The following is a 17,030-nucleotide window of genomic DNA, read 5'->3' as shown; positions in this document are numbered from 1 at the left end:
CCCATGAATGGAATCCAAACTGAAACAAACGGAGTCCTGACGCAGATGTGAACGAAGCCTTATTCCTCTGTGGTAACACTTCTGCCAGCAAAAAACTCAATGTGAACAGGGCCTAATACAGGATTTCTTGGAACAGATCCAGCAGCAGGTGAGGAAAATGTTCTGACTGATTGTGTGTACCAAGATGTCTGACATAGGTGGAGTGGGCAGACTTACATTTATCAGGCTGTGAAAGGGGTGGGGGAGGGAGATAAGTGCCTGTATTTAGATCAGGGATAGAAGGAGGCACAAAGGACAATGATGATTATTAGTGTGTAAGGCCCCATGCACACGACCGTATTTTTTCCCTCCCGTAAATCCTGGCGTAAATACGGATCCTTTGTCATACGTTTTACGGACCCGTTTTCTCTGCTTCTCTTTATTCAAAAATGTAAATCAGGCATGGGCCTGCAGACAGGGGAATCCCCTGACATCGCCTAGCAACTCTCCCGTAATTATGGGTGCACACACGTAGCCACCCGTAATTACGGGAGCACCATAGACTTCTATGGGCTTGCCCGTGCCGTAATAGGAGATGTTCTATATTTTTCAACGGCCCGGGCACCTTCCCGTAAGCAAGTGGGAAGGTACCCGTGGCCAATAGAATTTTATAGGCCCGTAATTACGGGCATTTATACGGTCGTGTGCATGGGGCCTAAGACAGTGTGCAGGGAGGGAGCTGCCTGTAATTAGAGCAGGGAATGATCCTGTGAACATAGAGGGGCGTGGCAGTATGCAAATAGCTGAGATGCTTTGGAGGAAGGGGGGGATGCAAGCTGTCTCCTCAGATGCAGCAGGGGATCATGGGTATGGTGGGTTACAAGACAGGAAACAGCCAGGACCAGTCGCAAAGGATGTAACCAAAGAGAAAGAGCTGCAGTGACGATGGAGATCAAACGGAAACTGTTTAGAAGTTTAATAGGTGGTATTAGGGAAGGCAAACCAAGGCAGGGGGACACTTTTTAGAAACGTATTTTTCCTGGACAACCCCTGTAAGGACAAGTGTAAATAAGTGAAGCTGCAGAGTCATCCGAGGTAATACAAAGTCCAAATGTACAGGCTGTGTAACTTCAAACCCTGGGATAATACGGTTTTCAAAAGCAGATGTCATGTTAGTAAAGGCCAACAAAACTGGAAAATATATGAGCAAAATATTTGTCTCAGTTACTATATGTAATCTATAACCAAAAGATCATGCGCAATTACACAGTCTGTCATATGTTCATTAAGGTCAACCTATTTTTATTAGTTATTGTGATCCAAAGGCTGTATTCACATGTGCCTTTCTGGTGCAACAAAAACAATGCAAAACTGCAGAACAAATAGAAGGCATTAATACAGCCAACGTAAAGCTTAAAGAGGCTGTGTCACCACATTATAAGTGGCCTCTCTTGTACATAATATGATCGGCGCTGTAATGTAGATTATAGCAGTGTTTTTTATTTAGAAAAACGATCATTTTTTACTGCGTTATGACCTATATTAGCTTTATGCTAATGACTTCCTTAATGAACAACTGGGCGTGTTTTACTTTTTGGCCAAGTGGGCGTTGTACAGTATGACGCTGACCAATCAGTGACCAATCAGCATCATACACTTCTCTCCATTCATTTACACGGCACATAGCGATATAGCTATATCGCTATGTGCAGCCACATAAACACACTATAACATTACTGCAGTGTCCTGACAATGAATATACATTGCCTCCAGCCAGGACGTGATGTCTATTCAGAATCCTGACGACTTCTATGCACTTCTCTGTGATTTACAGCATAGCAGGCGCAGTCTCGCTGTGCTGTGCTGTAAATCACAGAGAAGTGCAGAGAAGTGGTCAGGATTCTGAATACACATCACGTCCTGGCTGGAGGTAATGTATATACATTTAATGTTATAGTGTGTAGTTATCTTGGCAGCAGCTGCCTGGTAATAGATGCTGTAAATCAGCTTATCTACTATTAGATTTTACAGTTGTCTATATGAAATTGTATTCCTCATTTCCAATTTCTCTAGGTCCCTCTATAATACAGTTCTAACATGTTCTTATCATTTGCCCTAAATTTATGTTTCTACATAACGATTTAGTGTAAAAGCAAAGCGGGTTTACACAATATTACTTGTCTCTGGTTTTATTCTGATATCTATTTTGGAATTTTTATATGTTTTATTTCATTTCAGGGTGTAATTTTCCACTTGGCCTGGCAAGCAGAGTAATATCTGATGAGCAGATCACAGCATCACACTATATAGGTAATTAAAATGGTTTTACAATTAATAAAAAATAACACTGAGGTTAGGGCTCCACAGCAACATGGAGTTGGCTTTGATATGCGGTAAAATCCCAGTATTACTGTCACCTCTAGCACAACATCCCCATAGTAAAAATTTCATAAGCCAACATTGGGACCATCACAAAAAACTGACATTCTCTTAGGTCAGAGCAATATCAATAATGTGAATGAATTGATATTATTTCTCTTTCAATTTTATAGATCCTTGGGAGCCTAAGTTAGCCAGACTGAACAATGTGGGCTCATACAATGCTTGGTCCGCACATTTGAATAAATCCTCTCTGCCATGGATTCAGGTATTATTAATTCCTAAAATAATTTATTTCTCGATCTCTCTCCATTGTTCATTCTTGGATACATTCACAGAATTTGAAAATCTAGATGGGCCTAGTACCTTTTCCAGCTGAGGTTTAGATACAATGTCCTCTGACAGTAAGAGTATGTTCACACGGCAAACTAAAAACGGCTGTAAAATACGGATCTGTTTTCAAGGGTTTCAGCCATTTTTTAAGCATCAAGCGTTTTTTGTCGGCCATTTTTGGAGCTGTTTTCCTATTGAGACAATGAAAAATGGCTCCAAAAATGGCTCAAGAAGTGACATGCACTTCTTTTTTATGGGGCGTTTTTTTACGCGCCTTTATTCCAAACGGCCACGTAAAAAAAAACGCCCCGTGGGAACGAAATGCTGTTTTTCCCATTGAAATCAATGGGCAGATGTTTGGAGGCGTTTAGCTCCCGTATTTTCAGCCGTTTTTCCGGGGGGGTTAACGACCCGAAAAACAGCTGAAAATAAGCCGTGTGAACATACCCTCATACACAGAAGCTGCACAAAACCTTTTTCCTGTCCAGGAATCAAGGCTGAGAACTCCTTCCTAAACTGATACATTATAACAAACAATCAGCTGTGTGTGCAGAAATAGGTCAAGAAGACTGGTTTTCATCCTCTGAATATAACATTGATTTTTTTTATTTACATTCACTGACAGCATGTAGAGATCTTAAAATGATGAAATAAAACAGTACTTTAGAACTCCATATAGCTTTTCATTAGACAATATTTAAGCATTTGTTTCCATAACAATATTAAACCCCTTTAAAGAGGACCTGCAAGCCGTTGCAGCGCTGAGTGCAGCGCTGGTTTTCTTTTCTTTCTAGCCACCCGCTATCCCCTACAATCGGTCCCGTTAGTTTCCCTGACCTGTAAGAGTAGACTGTCAATTGGGCGGCCTCCAGCACTGTCAATCTCAGTCATACACACTGAGCACTGGGGACCTCCAACTTTACAGTCTACCCTTACATGTCAGGGAAACTAACTGGACCGATTGCAGAGGAACACAGCTGGCTAGAAAGAAAAGAAAACAGCAGCGGCTTGTAAGCAATCTAGCTGGTTTTAGATGTCAGAGGACGTGACAGGTCCTCTTTAACTCCTTGGCACTATGCACCGCTGGAAGCCAGGTGTTAAGGGCCATCAATTCAATAGCGATGACCATCAACGCCATCAACCAGCGTTAGGATGACTGTTATTGACAGCCAGTCTCCCACAAAAATGTTATGCAAATAAAGCGTAATCCCTGTATAAATGAAAAGTTATACACCTTTCAAATATAATTTGTGTTTCATCACCTGAACATTTTCAAGATCTTTGTTTTCAAGACTTTAGTTCTCACTTACCAGCAGCAACCACAGATATTAATAAAATGGCGGGTAATTGATAGAAAGTTGCAGAACTTACATCGTTTATACAGTGATTAACCCATTTTCCAGAAAATCCCTTTTAACTTGATCAATTAATGTATATTTACATAATGTTATAATTTCAAGACCATTACCAGATTTCTAACTAGTCAGGCAAGCCAGTATAAAATGATATGTATATATAAGCTAAAAATAAAAGTATGCCCTTGGTATTATTCTAGGTTGATTTGCAAAAAGTCTTATTAATCTCTGGAATACAAACACAAGGAGCAAGTAAATATTTCCTCCAGTATTACATCAAAGAGTTTTTTGTTGCATATAGTAAAGACAAAAGAAAGTGGAATATTTTCAAAGGAAACAGCACGGCAATACATAAGGTAAAAGATTTCAATTCTTTTATAATTTTTGATTTAATATGATAACGTGAGGACATAATACATGTGATTCAACTTTGTTACAAGACTTTCGCCTAAAATTCTCTTCTGAGTTCTCCAATTCTGTCAAAAAGAAAATAATATTTTGAACAATTTCTTAGTTAGGCTGTGTTCACATTTGCATCAAAGTTTTCCATTGTTCGGTTCTGTTATAGGGACAGAATTAGGACATGTTCATACCTGCGTCGCTGCGCTTCATTGTTCTGCTCCGTCAAGTTTCCAGAACAGTGTGGCAGACAAAATAGTGCTGCATGCTGCACTATTTTGTTTGGCAAAAACAACGGAATCTGTGACGGAGGCTCCAGAGCTTCCCATGCGGATGTGGACTTCTGAGAAAGAACCAATATGATCGCTATTACAGCTATCACCTAATTCTCCCTTAGTTCAGAAGGGAAGATCTTTCCAGTTATGAAATGATTAGTAATGGCTGAATTGTTTGAACTTGATGGAAAATTATAACCCAAGGATGATTTTTGACTATAGCCTGTTGTCCTTATTGATAAAAAGTTATGCTCCTTACTGATTGACTGTCATTACAAATGTTCAGCTGTTCCTCCTCTGCAGCGCTCCCATGTAGAAATCGTCAGCAAAACAGCTATGCAACAGTCCATCAATGCCCTCCCCCTCGTACTTGTACACAGGTCTCTGTATAAACCCTCTCTTACAACAGCCATGTGACCACTTCCGCCAATATTTTTGTACAGCACCAGATCTATTACTCATGCAGTCACATGAAAAGATATACAGAACCTCGGTACATGTATGAAGCCATTGCTGCATTGTTTACATGAGGCGGTGGCACTGAGGGAGAACCGCCGAACGTTTTTAATAACAATCAATTGGTAAACTTTATAACTTTTTATCAACTAGTAAAAAAAAAAAGTTTTATATTCTGACTCTGTACATCCACTTTTATTTTAGTACTTATATGCTTACAGGTTATGAAAGGCTCTATTCTGTGCCTGCATGCAACTGAAAAGGACTTTAGCAGGAGCATGGTGAGAAGAACCCTGTCAGATGCTCTCAGCCAATAGACATTACTGAAAACACATCCATTGATGCTGATTGGTTGAGAGTAGTTTCACGACGCTCCTCCCAAATGTCCTTTTCATCTGGATACCAGACATAGTATTCAGACTTTTATGACAGTTGTGCTTCAATTCCCCACAATTTCCATCATGCTATTATCAGAATGTATTCTAAATTCTCTTTTAGCGCAAACTTAAATGACACCATGGTAATATTACCCCTTTAATAAAATAAAATACTAATGCATGTCTTTACTCTTGCAGCTCTTTGAAGGCAATTCTGACGCATCTAGTATCAAGGAAAACCAGTTTGACCCACCAATTGCTGCACGATACATCAGGTTGTTTCCTACAAGGTTCTACAACCAGGCTGCTCTTCGTATGGAGCTGTTTGGATGTGAAATCCAAGGTAAGGGTATGTTCACACGTAGAGTCAAAAACGTCTCAAAATACGGAGCGAAGGGAAAACAGCCCCTGATTTTCAGACGTTTTTTGAGCAACTCGCGTTTTTCGCAGCGTTTTTCGCAGCATTTTTCGCTGCGTTTTCGCAGCGTTTTGTACGGCCGTTTTTGGAGCTGTTTTCATTGGAGTCTATGAGAAAACGGCTCCAAAAACGTCCCAAGATTTGTCCTGCACTTCTTTTGACGAGGCTGTAATTTTAAGAGCCGTCTTTTGACAGCGACGCGTAAAATCACAGGTCGTCGGCACAGTACATCGTAAAGCCCATTGAAAGTAATGGCCAGATGTTTGCCGACGTATTGGAGCCGTTTTTTCAGACGTAATTCGAGGCGTAAAACGCCTCCATTACGTCTGAAAATAGGTCGTGTGAACCCAGCCTTACATTTAATTTAAATGGCTTGTTCTTTGGGCCCATCAGGCTTTAGGGCCCACTAGCAACTACAGCCTCTGTTTGATCTATAGCTATGTCGCTGGTACAAAAAGAGGGTTATCAAAATACGTAATAGGGTGTAACCTAAGTACACAGGTCCCAGTCTAGTTAGCATCTAGGAAACTACTCTGTCCATATCAAGATTCTATGTTGAACTTGAATGTTGCGTAAAAAGTAAAACCTCTGGAAAGATGGAATACATACATTTCAAGACAGCTAGAAAAATTCTTGGGTCTATGATCCTAAAAATGATCCTGGTTAATGTTTGTTATTTCCCATTCTGAATAAATTATTTTATACTATCATCTATAGAGAATAAAAAGGCGATTTTATTATATTTGCCTTTTACTTTACTCATAAAGTTTTTCCAATGTAATGTTATAAAATCTATTCTTTTTAGGTTGTTCTGCACCACTTGGTATGGAGAACTATAATATCAAAGATGCACAAATAACAGCTTCATCACACAAGTCTTCCTGGTACTCATCTTCATGGCTACCAACATTGGCACGTCTTAATAAGGCTGGCAGTGTTAATGCGTGGCAAGCAAAGGTATGGAAACACGTCATATTCATGGTGGATCAGTGGTTTAACCGGTTAAGGACTAGGCTATTTTACAGCTAAATGACAGAGCAAATTTTACAATTTTGCTATGCGCTTCTTTAGATGACGATAACTCTGCAGGTGAATAAAGTTCATCTTTGAATTTTACACTCTTTTTAAAGGACAGATAGGGCTTTGTTTTAGTGGCATTTGTCAGTATATATCATTTTTATTTTTTTCTCTAAAGTGGGTAAAATTGGAAAAAAATGCAAGAATTTAGCAATTGCGTCAGTTTATGCTAGCATTTTTCACACACGGTATGGACCACGGACAAAATTAATCTCCTTTCACATTCTTCCACTTCTCCCGTGCATGGGGATACCAAATATGTGTGCCGTATTCACTGTGCGGGCATGTGCCAGGGCTTGGCATAAAAGGAGGCTTTTTGGCCTTTTCGGTCCAGGAATTTTGCATTTGATTTTATAGCAGCGTACTGTTTTCTGGGGGGCCTAATGCTGCTGAAACATTAGAAACACCCCATAAATGACTTCATTCACACAAGTAGACCCCACAAGGTTTCCTTCAAGGGGTTTATCATATTTTTAGCAAGTCCAGTTTTCTTCTGAAAGTTTCTTGAATAAGATGGAACAAAATAAAATCAGCGATTTTTTAGCAAATGCGTCAGTTTAGGCTAGTATTTTTCACACACGGTATAGACCACGGACAAAATTCATCTCCTTTCACATTCTTCCACTTCTCCCGTGCATGGGGATACCAAATATGTGTGCCTTATTCACTGTGCGGGCATGTGCCAGGGCTTGGCATAAAAGGAGGCTTTTTGGCCTTTTCGGTCCAGGAATTTTGCATTTGATTTTATAGCCGCATACTGTTTTCTGGGGGGCCTAATGCTGCTGAAACATTAGAATCACCCCATAAGTGACTTCATTCACACAAGTAGACCCCACAAGGTTTTCTTCAAGGGGTTTATCATATTTTTAGACAGTCCAGTTTTCTTCTGAAAGTTTCTTGAATAAGATGGATCAAAATAAAATTAGCAATTTTTTAGCAAATGCGTCAGTTTATACCAGCATTTTTCACACATGGTATAGACCACGGCCAAAATTAATCTCCTTTCACATTCTGCCACTTCTCCTGTGCATGGGGATACCAAATATGTGGGCCTTATTATCACATAGAGATGTAGGAGGGCGGAGGATAGAAGAAGCTTATTTCACAAATCGCTTTTTTTCAAAGCTGGTTTTACAAAACTCAACAGAGTTTCTATAACACTTCCAAAATATCTGCTCTTGAAGCAGAAATCCCAAAATATTCATCTAGGGGTATAATGGGAATCTATTTTTGGGGGTTTTCTAAAATAAGAAATTGCAGGTTTATGCAAATGGAGCTCTCCAGCAGATGAACTTTAGAGAATATGCAAACATGACATCCACCCCCCACCCACCCATTCCCTCCCTCACCCTTGGAGTAAAATCAGGGGAAAAATAAAAACGTAATGTAGGGCAAATATATTTTCAACAAATTAACTAAAATCTAATAATTCAGAACAGTGTGGTATTTTTTAAAACATGACTCAATGCACAGGCCTGGTTGCGAGGGACATGAGGGACAGAAATATCGGGAATCTTTGCGGTGCCTGTCTTTTCTGCAGACGCGGCACTTTTTCTGGGGGTTGCTTCTGGTTGGTGTTTGGGGAATCCGACTGATGAAGTGTCTTTCAGTCAGTCGCGTGACATCCTCAGACTGGGGGCATTCTCGGGTGTCCTGAACATCAAAAATGAGGCCTTCAATAATTTTTTCCTGGAAATCCAGGTATGTGTCTCTGCCTCTGTTTTTTTTGTAGAGCACGAATGAGTTGTTGATGGCCACCTGTAACAAATAAATGGCCACTTTTTTGTACCAGGTTTTAGTTTTGCATTTTACTAAATAGGGCTGTAAAACCTGGTCGCTTAAATCCACCCCCCCCCCCCATGTACCTGTTATATTCGGACACGCTCACTGGTTTGTGCTTGTCCGATGTTGCCCCTCTTTCCCTCACTGCCACTGTTCCTGTGGTATGAATCGTGTTTAGCACATACACATCTTTGCGATCCCTGAACTTGACCGCCAGCAATTCTTCAGATGCATAAGCACAGGAGTCCCCCTTTACCATGCGCTTCCCCACTAATTGCTGTGGAAAACCAATTCGGTTTTTGCGCATGGTACCACATGCCCCAGTCCTTGCAGCATGCAAATGCCTAAACAGGGGCACACTGGAATAAAAATTGTCGCAGTACAGGTGGTACCCCTTGTGAAGCAGAGGCTGCATTATCTCCCACACGATCTTACTGCTGGTGGAAAGATCAGGGGGGCATCCAGGAACATTTATTGTGCGGTCCCGCCCTTCATAAATCCTGAAGGCGGTGGTATATCCTGACCCGCTTTCACACAATTTGTAGAACTTAACGCCATATCTTGCCCTTTTGGAAGGTAGATATTGGCGAAAGCTAAGTCTGCCATGAAAGTTGAGGAGGGATTTGTCCACACTTACATTCTGCTCAGGGGTGTAGAGTTGCAGAAATAAATTATTCAGGGAATTTATTAGCGGTCTTATTTTGAACAACCGATCCCGGTTTGCATCGGTACTTGGGGGGGCCTGTGCGTTGTCATTGAAGTGGAGGAACCTCATTATTGTCTCATAACGAGACCTGGGCATTACTGCAGAATATACTGGGGTGGCTTGGGCGGGTCTTGTTGACCAGTAAGACCTAATGGAGGGCTTTTTGACAATACCCATATTTAGGGTGAGCCCCAAAAAAAATTTTCATTCCTGCAAATTGGTGGGCGTCCAATCTCTGGCATGGGTGGATGAAGGTTTCTGCCTTATATATTGAGTGGCATATAAATTAGTTTCGTGGACAATCAGATTTAGGATGTCGTCCGTTATAAATAAATGGAAGTAATCCATTTGGACAAAATTTGTATTGTCCACGGTTATGCCAGGAGTGGCAGTAAATCCGTGGATTCTAGGCCCAAAAGATGGGGCAGGTGCCCATACAAGAGCCTGGACTGGAGGGACCAGGCTGTCCCGTGCTACCGCGCTACTTGGCCCTGCGCTTTCATGTTCTGCAGTTTCAACTGCATCAGGGACAACGTCCCCTGAAGATGAACCTGAAGTGACGCTGTCATCGTCACTACCTAAAACAGGTTCCATCTCGGACGCCATCTCTGATGTGGTCTCCGACTCAGACCACAGCATGGCGTATGCCTCCTCGGCGCTAAACAACTTCCTCGCTATAACGTAACTAACATTTTTTATTTTTTTTTATAAAACACACAAACTAACTGGTATATATATCTACACTACCGCTAACAAAAAAATAAACCGCTATTGCTATATATATTATATATATGTGGATATATATATAATTATATACTCCCTTCCTGCCTATTCTAATAGAATAAAAGAAAGAAAGGTAGATAGATAGAAAAAAAGATAGATGGATAGATAGATTGTATAGATAGATAGAAATCTATCTATACATAGAATGTTTTATAGTGTAACTGTATTTTTTTTCACTGTAATCTTCTGGCAGCAATTCTCTCGAGTCTCTTCTTCTCCTCAAACTGAAACAATGTTTGAGGAGAAGAAAAGAGGCAGGAGATTTACTGCCAGAAAAGTCAAAATAAAACAAATGTGGTCGCTGTGATAGGTTTTCACAGCGACCACATGTTCAGGGACCATCAGATTGGTCCCTGATACTCTGCCCAGAGCTGTTGGTAACAGCGTGGGCACAGGGCTATGTGCACGCGATCGCATGCACACTGTTTTATATGCAGAAATGCATGTGATCGCTGTGATTGGTTGTCACAGCGATCACATGTTCAGGGGCCAAAAGATTGGCCCCTGACATTCTGCCCAGTGCCCATGGCTGTTAGCAACAGCCAGGGCATAGAGCTGTGTGCACGCGATCGCGCGTGCACAGTCTCTGAAGTGCCGCCGTAATTAGTCTATACGGCGGACTTCAGAGACCCTGACCGCTGGCCGTATATATACAGCCAGCGGTCGGGAACCTGTTAATAAATAACACGGCTTGGGGTCTAGTTAGGGCCGATTCTAGCTTTTCTGCTGCCTGAGGCGAAAATTTAAATGGTGCCCCCAGATTTTGATTGACATCCCGCTGGCTGTTCTACATCAATAGCAGCCTCCGCCAACTCTTGCGGATGCGCCATTGACTTGTAATCCCCTGGCATGCGCGGTGCAGCCGGGCAGAATACACCTCGCTGCACAGTGTGTGCTCAAGAAGTACAAGGCAATGGCGCATCCGAGAAAGTTGGAGGAGACTGGTTGTCATGATCCGTAGGTATGTGGACCCACTAGGCCGCACCACCGTAGCGGAGTAGCAGCTGGCCAAACAACAGTCCTAGTACAAGAGTACCTTTGATAGTCCAGACAGTAACGGAGACTCGGCACAGATGAACTTGCAGACACCAGACATGGTGTATATCAGCAGGCGTGACCGGTGGCACAACATGACTCCAACACTCTAAGGCACAGGAACAACTATAGCATGGAATACAGGATACAGGTAGCAGGGCACGGGAACAACGGGAACAGGATAACACTAAGAGACCATATGCTAAGACTAACATGGGTAAACACAACAACGCTCAGGCAATGAGTGAAAGGGCAGAGCCCTTTTTATAGTCCAGGGTGATCATGGGCTAATTACAGACTTTACTCATGTGTGTGCACCGGCCCTTTGAGGCCAGACGCGAGTGCGCGCGCACAGCCTGCGGGAACCAGTGCAGAGATGCGGAAGTGAGTGACGGCATCTCTCAGGAGGGAGATGCTGCCCGGCACTCACTCGTCCATGGCCGCGGCAGTCGGGGGGCAGATAAGAGCGACGGTCCGCGGCTGTGGACGTTACACTGGTAGTGATGTATAACAGCCAGGGGGATGTCAATCAAGCATGGAAAGGTGGTTTTGGAGGCAGGGCTATGTGACTCTTCAGGATAGCGGCACCACCCCCATGACCCTTTAATGAGTAATTAGCATATAATGTGCGCGGTTTTAAAAGATAATTTTATAGATTTTGCTGCATCTGAAAAAAACATGCAGGGGAATGTTTGGATATATTGTCAGTAATAAACCTACAAGAAACCTCAAAACAAGGTAGAACCCTACAAACCTCAGAAACAACCTAGAGAGCACAAAAGCGCAGGGGACATAACACCCCAATAGAGTATAAGGATAAATCACTACCATATATTGTAAAAAATATACATCTTTATTAATACATAACAATACATGGTATCACAGTAATAAATATAATAAAAATAAAGCGGATCATACATAGAGAGAAATAACGATCAGGTATAGATGACAACATACCATAAGGGAAACAAAAGCACGTCCCATATCTAACATGCCATGAATAAAAATGTAACAAGATGCCAAAAGGCAAAAAATACAGGATAGCTATACATGTCTAATTAGTACTGCCTAATGAAATGCATACATAGCAGACAGCCGCTGAGAATAACCAGCGCATATACAAAAAACACTAGTGCATGTCCCATAAAATATATAGAGGGGACAACATACCTGTAGACATGATAGAGGCAGGGGACGTAAAGAGATGGCACAAAAACTCCTCGACGTGCGTTTCGCCCACGACCGGCTTCGTCAGGAGGTGTTAAAAACTAAATGTATATTGCTTTATACTTATTTGTATTTTTTCATGCAGTCAAACAACAATCAGCAATGGCTGCAAATCGATTTCCTTGTCACAAAGAAAATCACTGCAATAATGACACAAGGTGCCAGGTCCATTACATCTGAGCTGTATGTGAATTCCTACATTGTTCAATACAGCGACAATGGAAAGAATTGGAAGTCTTACATGGACAGTTCCACATCAATGGAGAAGGTAACTATGGAGGAATAATCAGGGAGCTTCGTGATAACTACATAGTTACAGCATGTATGGACCTTATCATTCATCTTGTCAAAGGTGTGTGTCCCTAGACAATGACTCTGTCAGCACTGATTGGACAGTGTCAGAGTGTATAGGGACACACTCTATAGATAAGGGGATTGAACAACAACAACAGAGAAGCTGTACAAAAAAACAATAATTAATTGTTACTTTATAGGAAATACAAGCACTTACTAAAATAGACATGTCAGGAGAGCTGATAGGTCCTGTTAAAGTGTAGCTAAACGTTTGACAAACTTCTGACATGTCATAGAGACATGTCAGAAGTTTGGATTGGTGGGGTCCGAGCACGGAGACCCCCACCAATCACTAGAACGAAGCAGCTGAAGCCCTCGTGTGAGCGCTCAGCCGCTTCATGTCTATTCTGCTTTTTCCGGAAAGCCGATGTATTGGAGTACGGGCTCATAGACTTTCTATTGGGTCCGTACACAGATGCATTTATTTCCGGAAAAAGCCGAACAGACACGAAGCAGCTGAGCGCTCACACGAGGGCTTCAGCTGCTTCGTTCTAGTGATTGGTGGGGGTCTCAGTGCTCGGACCCCCACCTATCCAAACTTCTGACATGTCTCTATGACATGTCAGAAGTTTGTCAAACGTTTAGCTACACTTTAAGTTAAAAGGGTTTATCATCATCACAGAATACCTTTAACGAAAAAACTCTTAAAAATACAGTTTTCCTAAGAAATGTGCAATATGTTGGCGTCATATAAAGATTATTATTATTTCTAGAACTGTTCTGTGATCAGATGCTTAGTTAGTTTTTTTAGTATTGCAGCTTTTCAGTACTGAATTAGATTGGGAACAAGGCTTGCGGCACCGGCAACTCTATTCTTTTTCTGTCTCTGTAGTCATGTTTTTTTTTTATTATAGGAAAAGCTTTATTCTTACTTATCACCTGTAATATAGTCCAGAGCTGCAATCACAACTTTGTTGTTCATCATTCGAGACAGTAACAAGCCTGTTGTCAAACAACTTTCTAACAGCATAGCGGGTCTTTTATAATGGAAGGGGGCAGTTCGTTTCTCCTACAAGATTACTGTACAGTGCCTGCTGTAAAGATGACACTTCCCAAAACAAGCTCATCATCACAACAGGCCTTGTGCAGACATTGAACCAGCAAGGAATGCTAGGAGATATCAGCTCTGAAACCTACAGAATTGTGAATGCAGCTCTGGACTATAACAAAGGTCCAGAAGTGACACAATCAATCAATGATCAGTTTCATATGAAATACATAAGAATACACAGCAAATGACTAAAAATGAAAATGCTCTCTACTCTTTCTATTGCAGATACTCAAAGGAAATAGCAACAGCTTTGGATATGTCAAGAATGAATTCAATCCACCAATATTTTCACGATATCTGAGGATTATTCCCAAAAGTTGGAATCAAAGCATTGTGATGAGACTAGAAGTCTACGGCTGTGATATGTAAAGAATTGCACTGTTTTTATGGTACCATAACTTAGGTACAAGGGTGGAAGGTTGCAGTTTTACAGTAACCCAGTTAGGCATTCGTCTTTTTAATGAATGGAGAGTCCTCAACTTTGGCGCAATTTATACATTTAAACAGAGGTTTTTTGTTTTTTTTCGTTTATTATTTATAATTTTAGTTCTGGACTATATTTTTTCTTGTTATATTAGAACTTCTTTTTGAATATGCATATTATTCATTTCTACCTATTGTTCTACATCTAAAAACCATCTTATCTTCCTATAGAAGAATGGGTATCAGGGCTTTTCTGTAACAATTTATACCACGGACATTTTTTAATAAACAAAACATTATTCTGTAATATAAACCGTTAATATAAAAGGGTTATTTCGGGTTTCAGCAAATACTTTTTATTGTTTGTATAATTAAAAGTAATACAATTTTATAATATCGTTTTTGTATCAAAACCTCTTGTTTTTTAAGATCTCTGCTTGTTGTCATTCAATAGAAGCGTTTATTGTTTCACTTCAGGTGATATAAAATGTGTCCATGGTCATGTGATGGACATACAGGTGCCCGGCTCATTACAAGACAAAGCTTGAAACCAGAACAGAAGTGAAGAATAATTCTCATGCGTTTTGTTTGCTAAGCATCACCTGTATAGCTTCTGGTGGCACCTAACAAGTGCTGCAACCAGTGGGTGACACATCACTTATGTAGAGATACAAATTTGTGCCACTTACTATGGAGCAGAAGGGTACATGACTTGTTGGGAAGTACTTGAGGAACACAGATGAGAACCAGTGGTGTACCACATAGGAGAGATAAAGAATAGTAAGTCTGGCACATAAAATGGGAAAAAGTTGGTAGGGCAAATAATAAAGATGGCAAAGGGTCATCTGGCTATACACATAAAAGAGCAGTTGGTGAACTCATAAGGTGCTGGGCAGTCCACCTGATCTAACAGTATATGTAAAGTTATGGTGCGGATTTAAAGGGAAGCTGTCACCAGCATTTCACCTACAGAACTCTACTCACCCCTCGCTGGCCGCTGCAGGCAAAAGTTCATTACTATTATCCCCTCTCCTAAACTCCTCCTTCGACCGCAAATAACGGTCCGCAAACATTTTGCGCCTTTTATGGTAATAATTCGGCAGTCTCGTTCGTTCCTCTTCATATGCCCGACCACCGCCGAAAACTGGCCCATGCTGAATGCCGAAATCTCATCTGAGATAACGTGCATGCGCCGCTATGGTGTCCCATTGTGCGCACGCACCAGAACAGGACAGCGATGCACAAACGGGGGATTTCGTGTATGCTGAGGGGAGGCGTGGAGCTGTCAATCAAAAGTAAGGAGGCGGGGTTAACTCAGAATAGCTTGAGGATTGAAGATATGACTCTTTTTAAATGAAGATATGACTCATTTATGCTCATTAGCATAGGGCACAGGAACACTAAGAAATGTAAGGATGCAGGGTGAACTCGGAAAGGCTTGAGGAATGAAGATATGACTTTTCGAACAATACAGCACGGGAACACTAAAAAATGGAATACTAAAAGGCACAGAGCCCACCTAGATGATAATTCTAAGTTCCATAAAAAAAATTTTTTACCCACCACCACCAGGTATTGCTGGTTTAATAGGTGCAATGCTGGTGACAGGTTCCCTTTAAAGCCTCTATGCCTCAAATCGAGCAGGAGCAGGTCGGGTGCCCGTCTATCAGAGACAACTGTTACTGTTGATGAATAAAAGTGAACATGACTAGTTAAAACTTTTATTGAACAAGTCTGTAAGCCCAACCCCATAGACTCAGACATAGGCATACCCCTAACCTCGGCACAATGGGAGGATAAAATGTAAGGGCTTGTTCACATCTGCGTCGAAGACTCCATTAGGAGCCTCCATAGTAAATTCTGTTGTTCTTCACGCACAAAATACAGCAGCAAGCTGCGCTATTTCGTCAGGCAAAACAGCTGACACCATGTCAATGGGTTTCGTCAGGCGGCGCAGTTAGTGTCCAACATGCGACGGATCCCAGAATACTGTTTTTTTTGTTGCTCTGCTCCTATGATGGAGCAGAACAACGAAAAATCGTAGCTGTGAAAACAGCCTTATATAAAGCCAAAGGAGTTTATATTCTACTGTATTTTCCAGTTTTAATAGTTTTTGTTTCCTTTTCCATATCAAATAACGTACAAAGGTACAAATTCAATCCAACTAAGTTTGACAGTTGGAAAAGTATATAATAGAAATAAAATATAAAGTAATAAAAGCAAAAAAGTATAACAACTTTATAAAAAAAAAAAAGTATAAAACATCAGATCTTAAAGAATATCAGTGTTATTTATACATATCCACTTAATTAAACTTAGACATTCATGGCATATCAATGTCTGATAGATGCAGGTCCTAGCTCTCTGACCTGCACCTATATCGAGAACTGCCAATTCCAGATGGGGACTAGAGGAGAGGGAGCCGCACGCTCTCCAGTTTGTTCTATTGGAGTTAAGTAAACAGCCGTTGAGCAGTGACTCCCGTTCTTGATATAGGTGCCCAGAGCTAAGTCCCAGAAGTGCCAAGAGCTGGGACCCGTATTTATCTGATATTTATGGCATATACTGTGGATATGCCATAAATGTCAAGTTGGGAATAACCCTTTGAGTACAATCCACAT

General features: G+C 41.2%; 1 protein-coding gene across 1 annotated transcript in view; it reads left to right on the top strand.

Moving 5' to 3' along the window:
• The window catches only part of F5 (coagulation factor V), an 88,116-nt gene extending 73,311 nt beyond the window's left edge, over positions 1-14,805 (top strand). The window contains exons 20-26 of the mRNA XM_075853907.1: positions 2,218-2,289; positions 2,532-2,626; positions 4,247-4,402; positions 5,752-5,896; positions 6,777-6,928; positions 12,667-12,849; positions 14,212-14,805. Of these exons, the coding sequence (XP_075710022.1) occupies positions 2,218-2,289; positions 2,532-2,626; positions 4,247-4,402; positions 5,752-5,896; positions 6,777-6,928; positions 12,667-12,849; positions 14,212-14,355 (947 nt within the window). The 3' untranslated portion in view covers positions 14,356-14,805. The remainder of the gene's footprint in view (positions 1-2,217; positions 2,290-2,531; positions 2,627-4,246; positions 4,403-5,751; positions 5,897-6,776; positions 6,929-12,666; positions 12,850-14,211) is intronic.
• Positions 14,806-17,030: the final 2,225 nt, after the last annotated feature.

Source organism: Rhinoderma darwinii, chromosome 2, assembly GCF_050947455.1.
Source record: "Rhinoderma darwinii isolate aRhiDar2 chromosome 2, aRhiDar2.hap1, whole genome shotgun sequence".
Taxonomy (NCBI): Eukaryota; Metazoa; Chordata; class Amphibia; order Anura; family Rhinodermatidae; genus Rhinoderma; species Rhinoderma darwinii.
The sequence above is the reverse complement of the archived record's forward strand: the minus strand, read 5'-3'. Positions and strand labels throughout refer to the sequence as shown.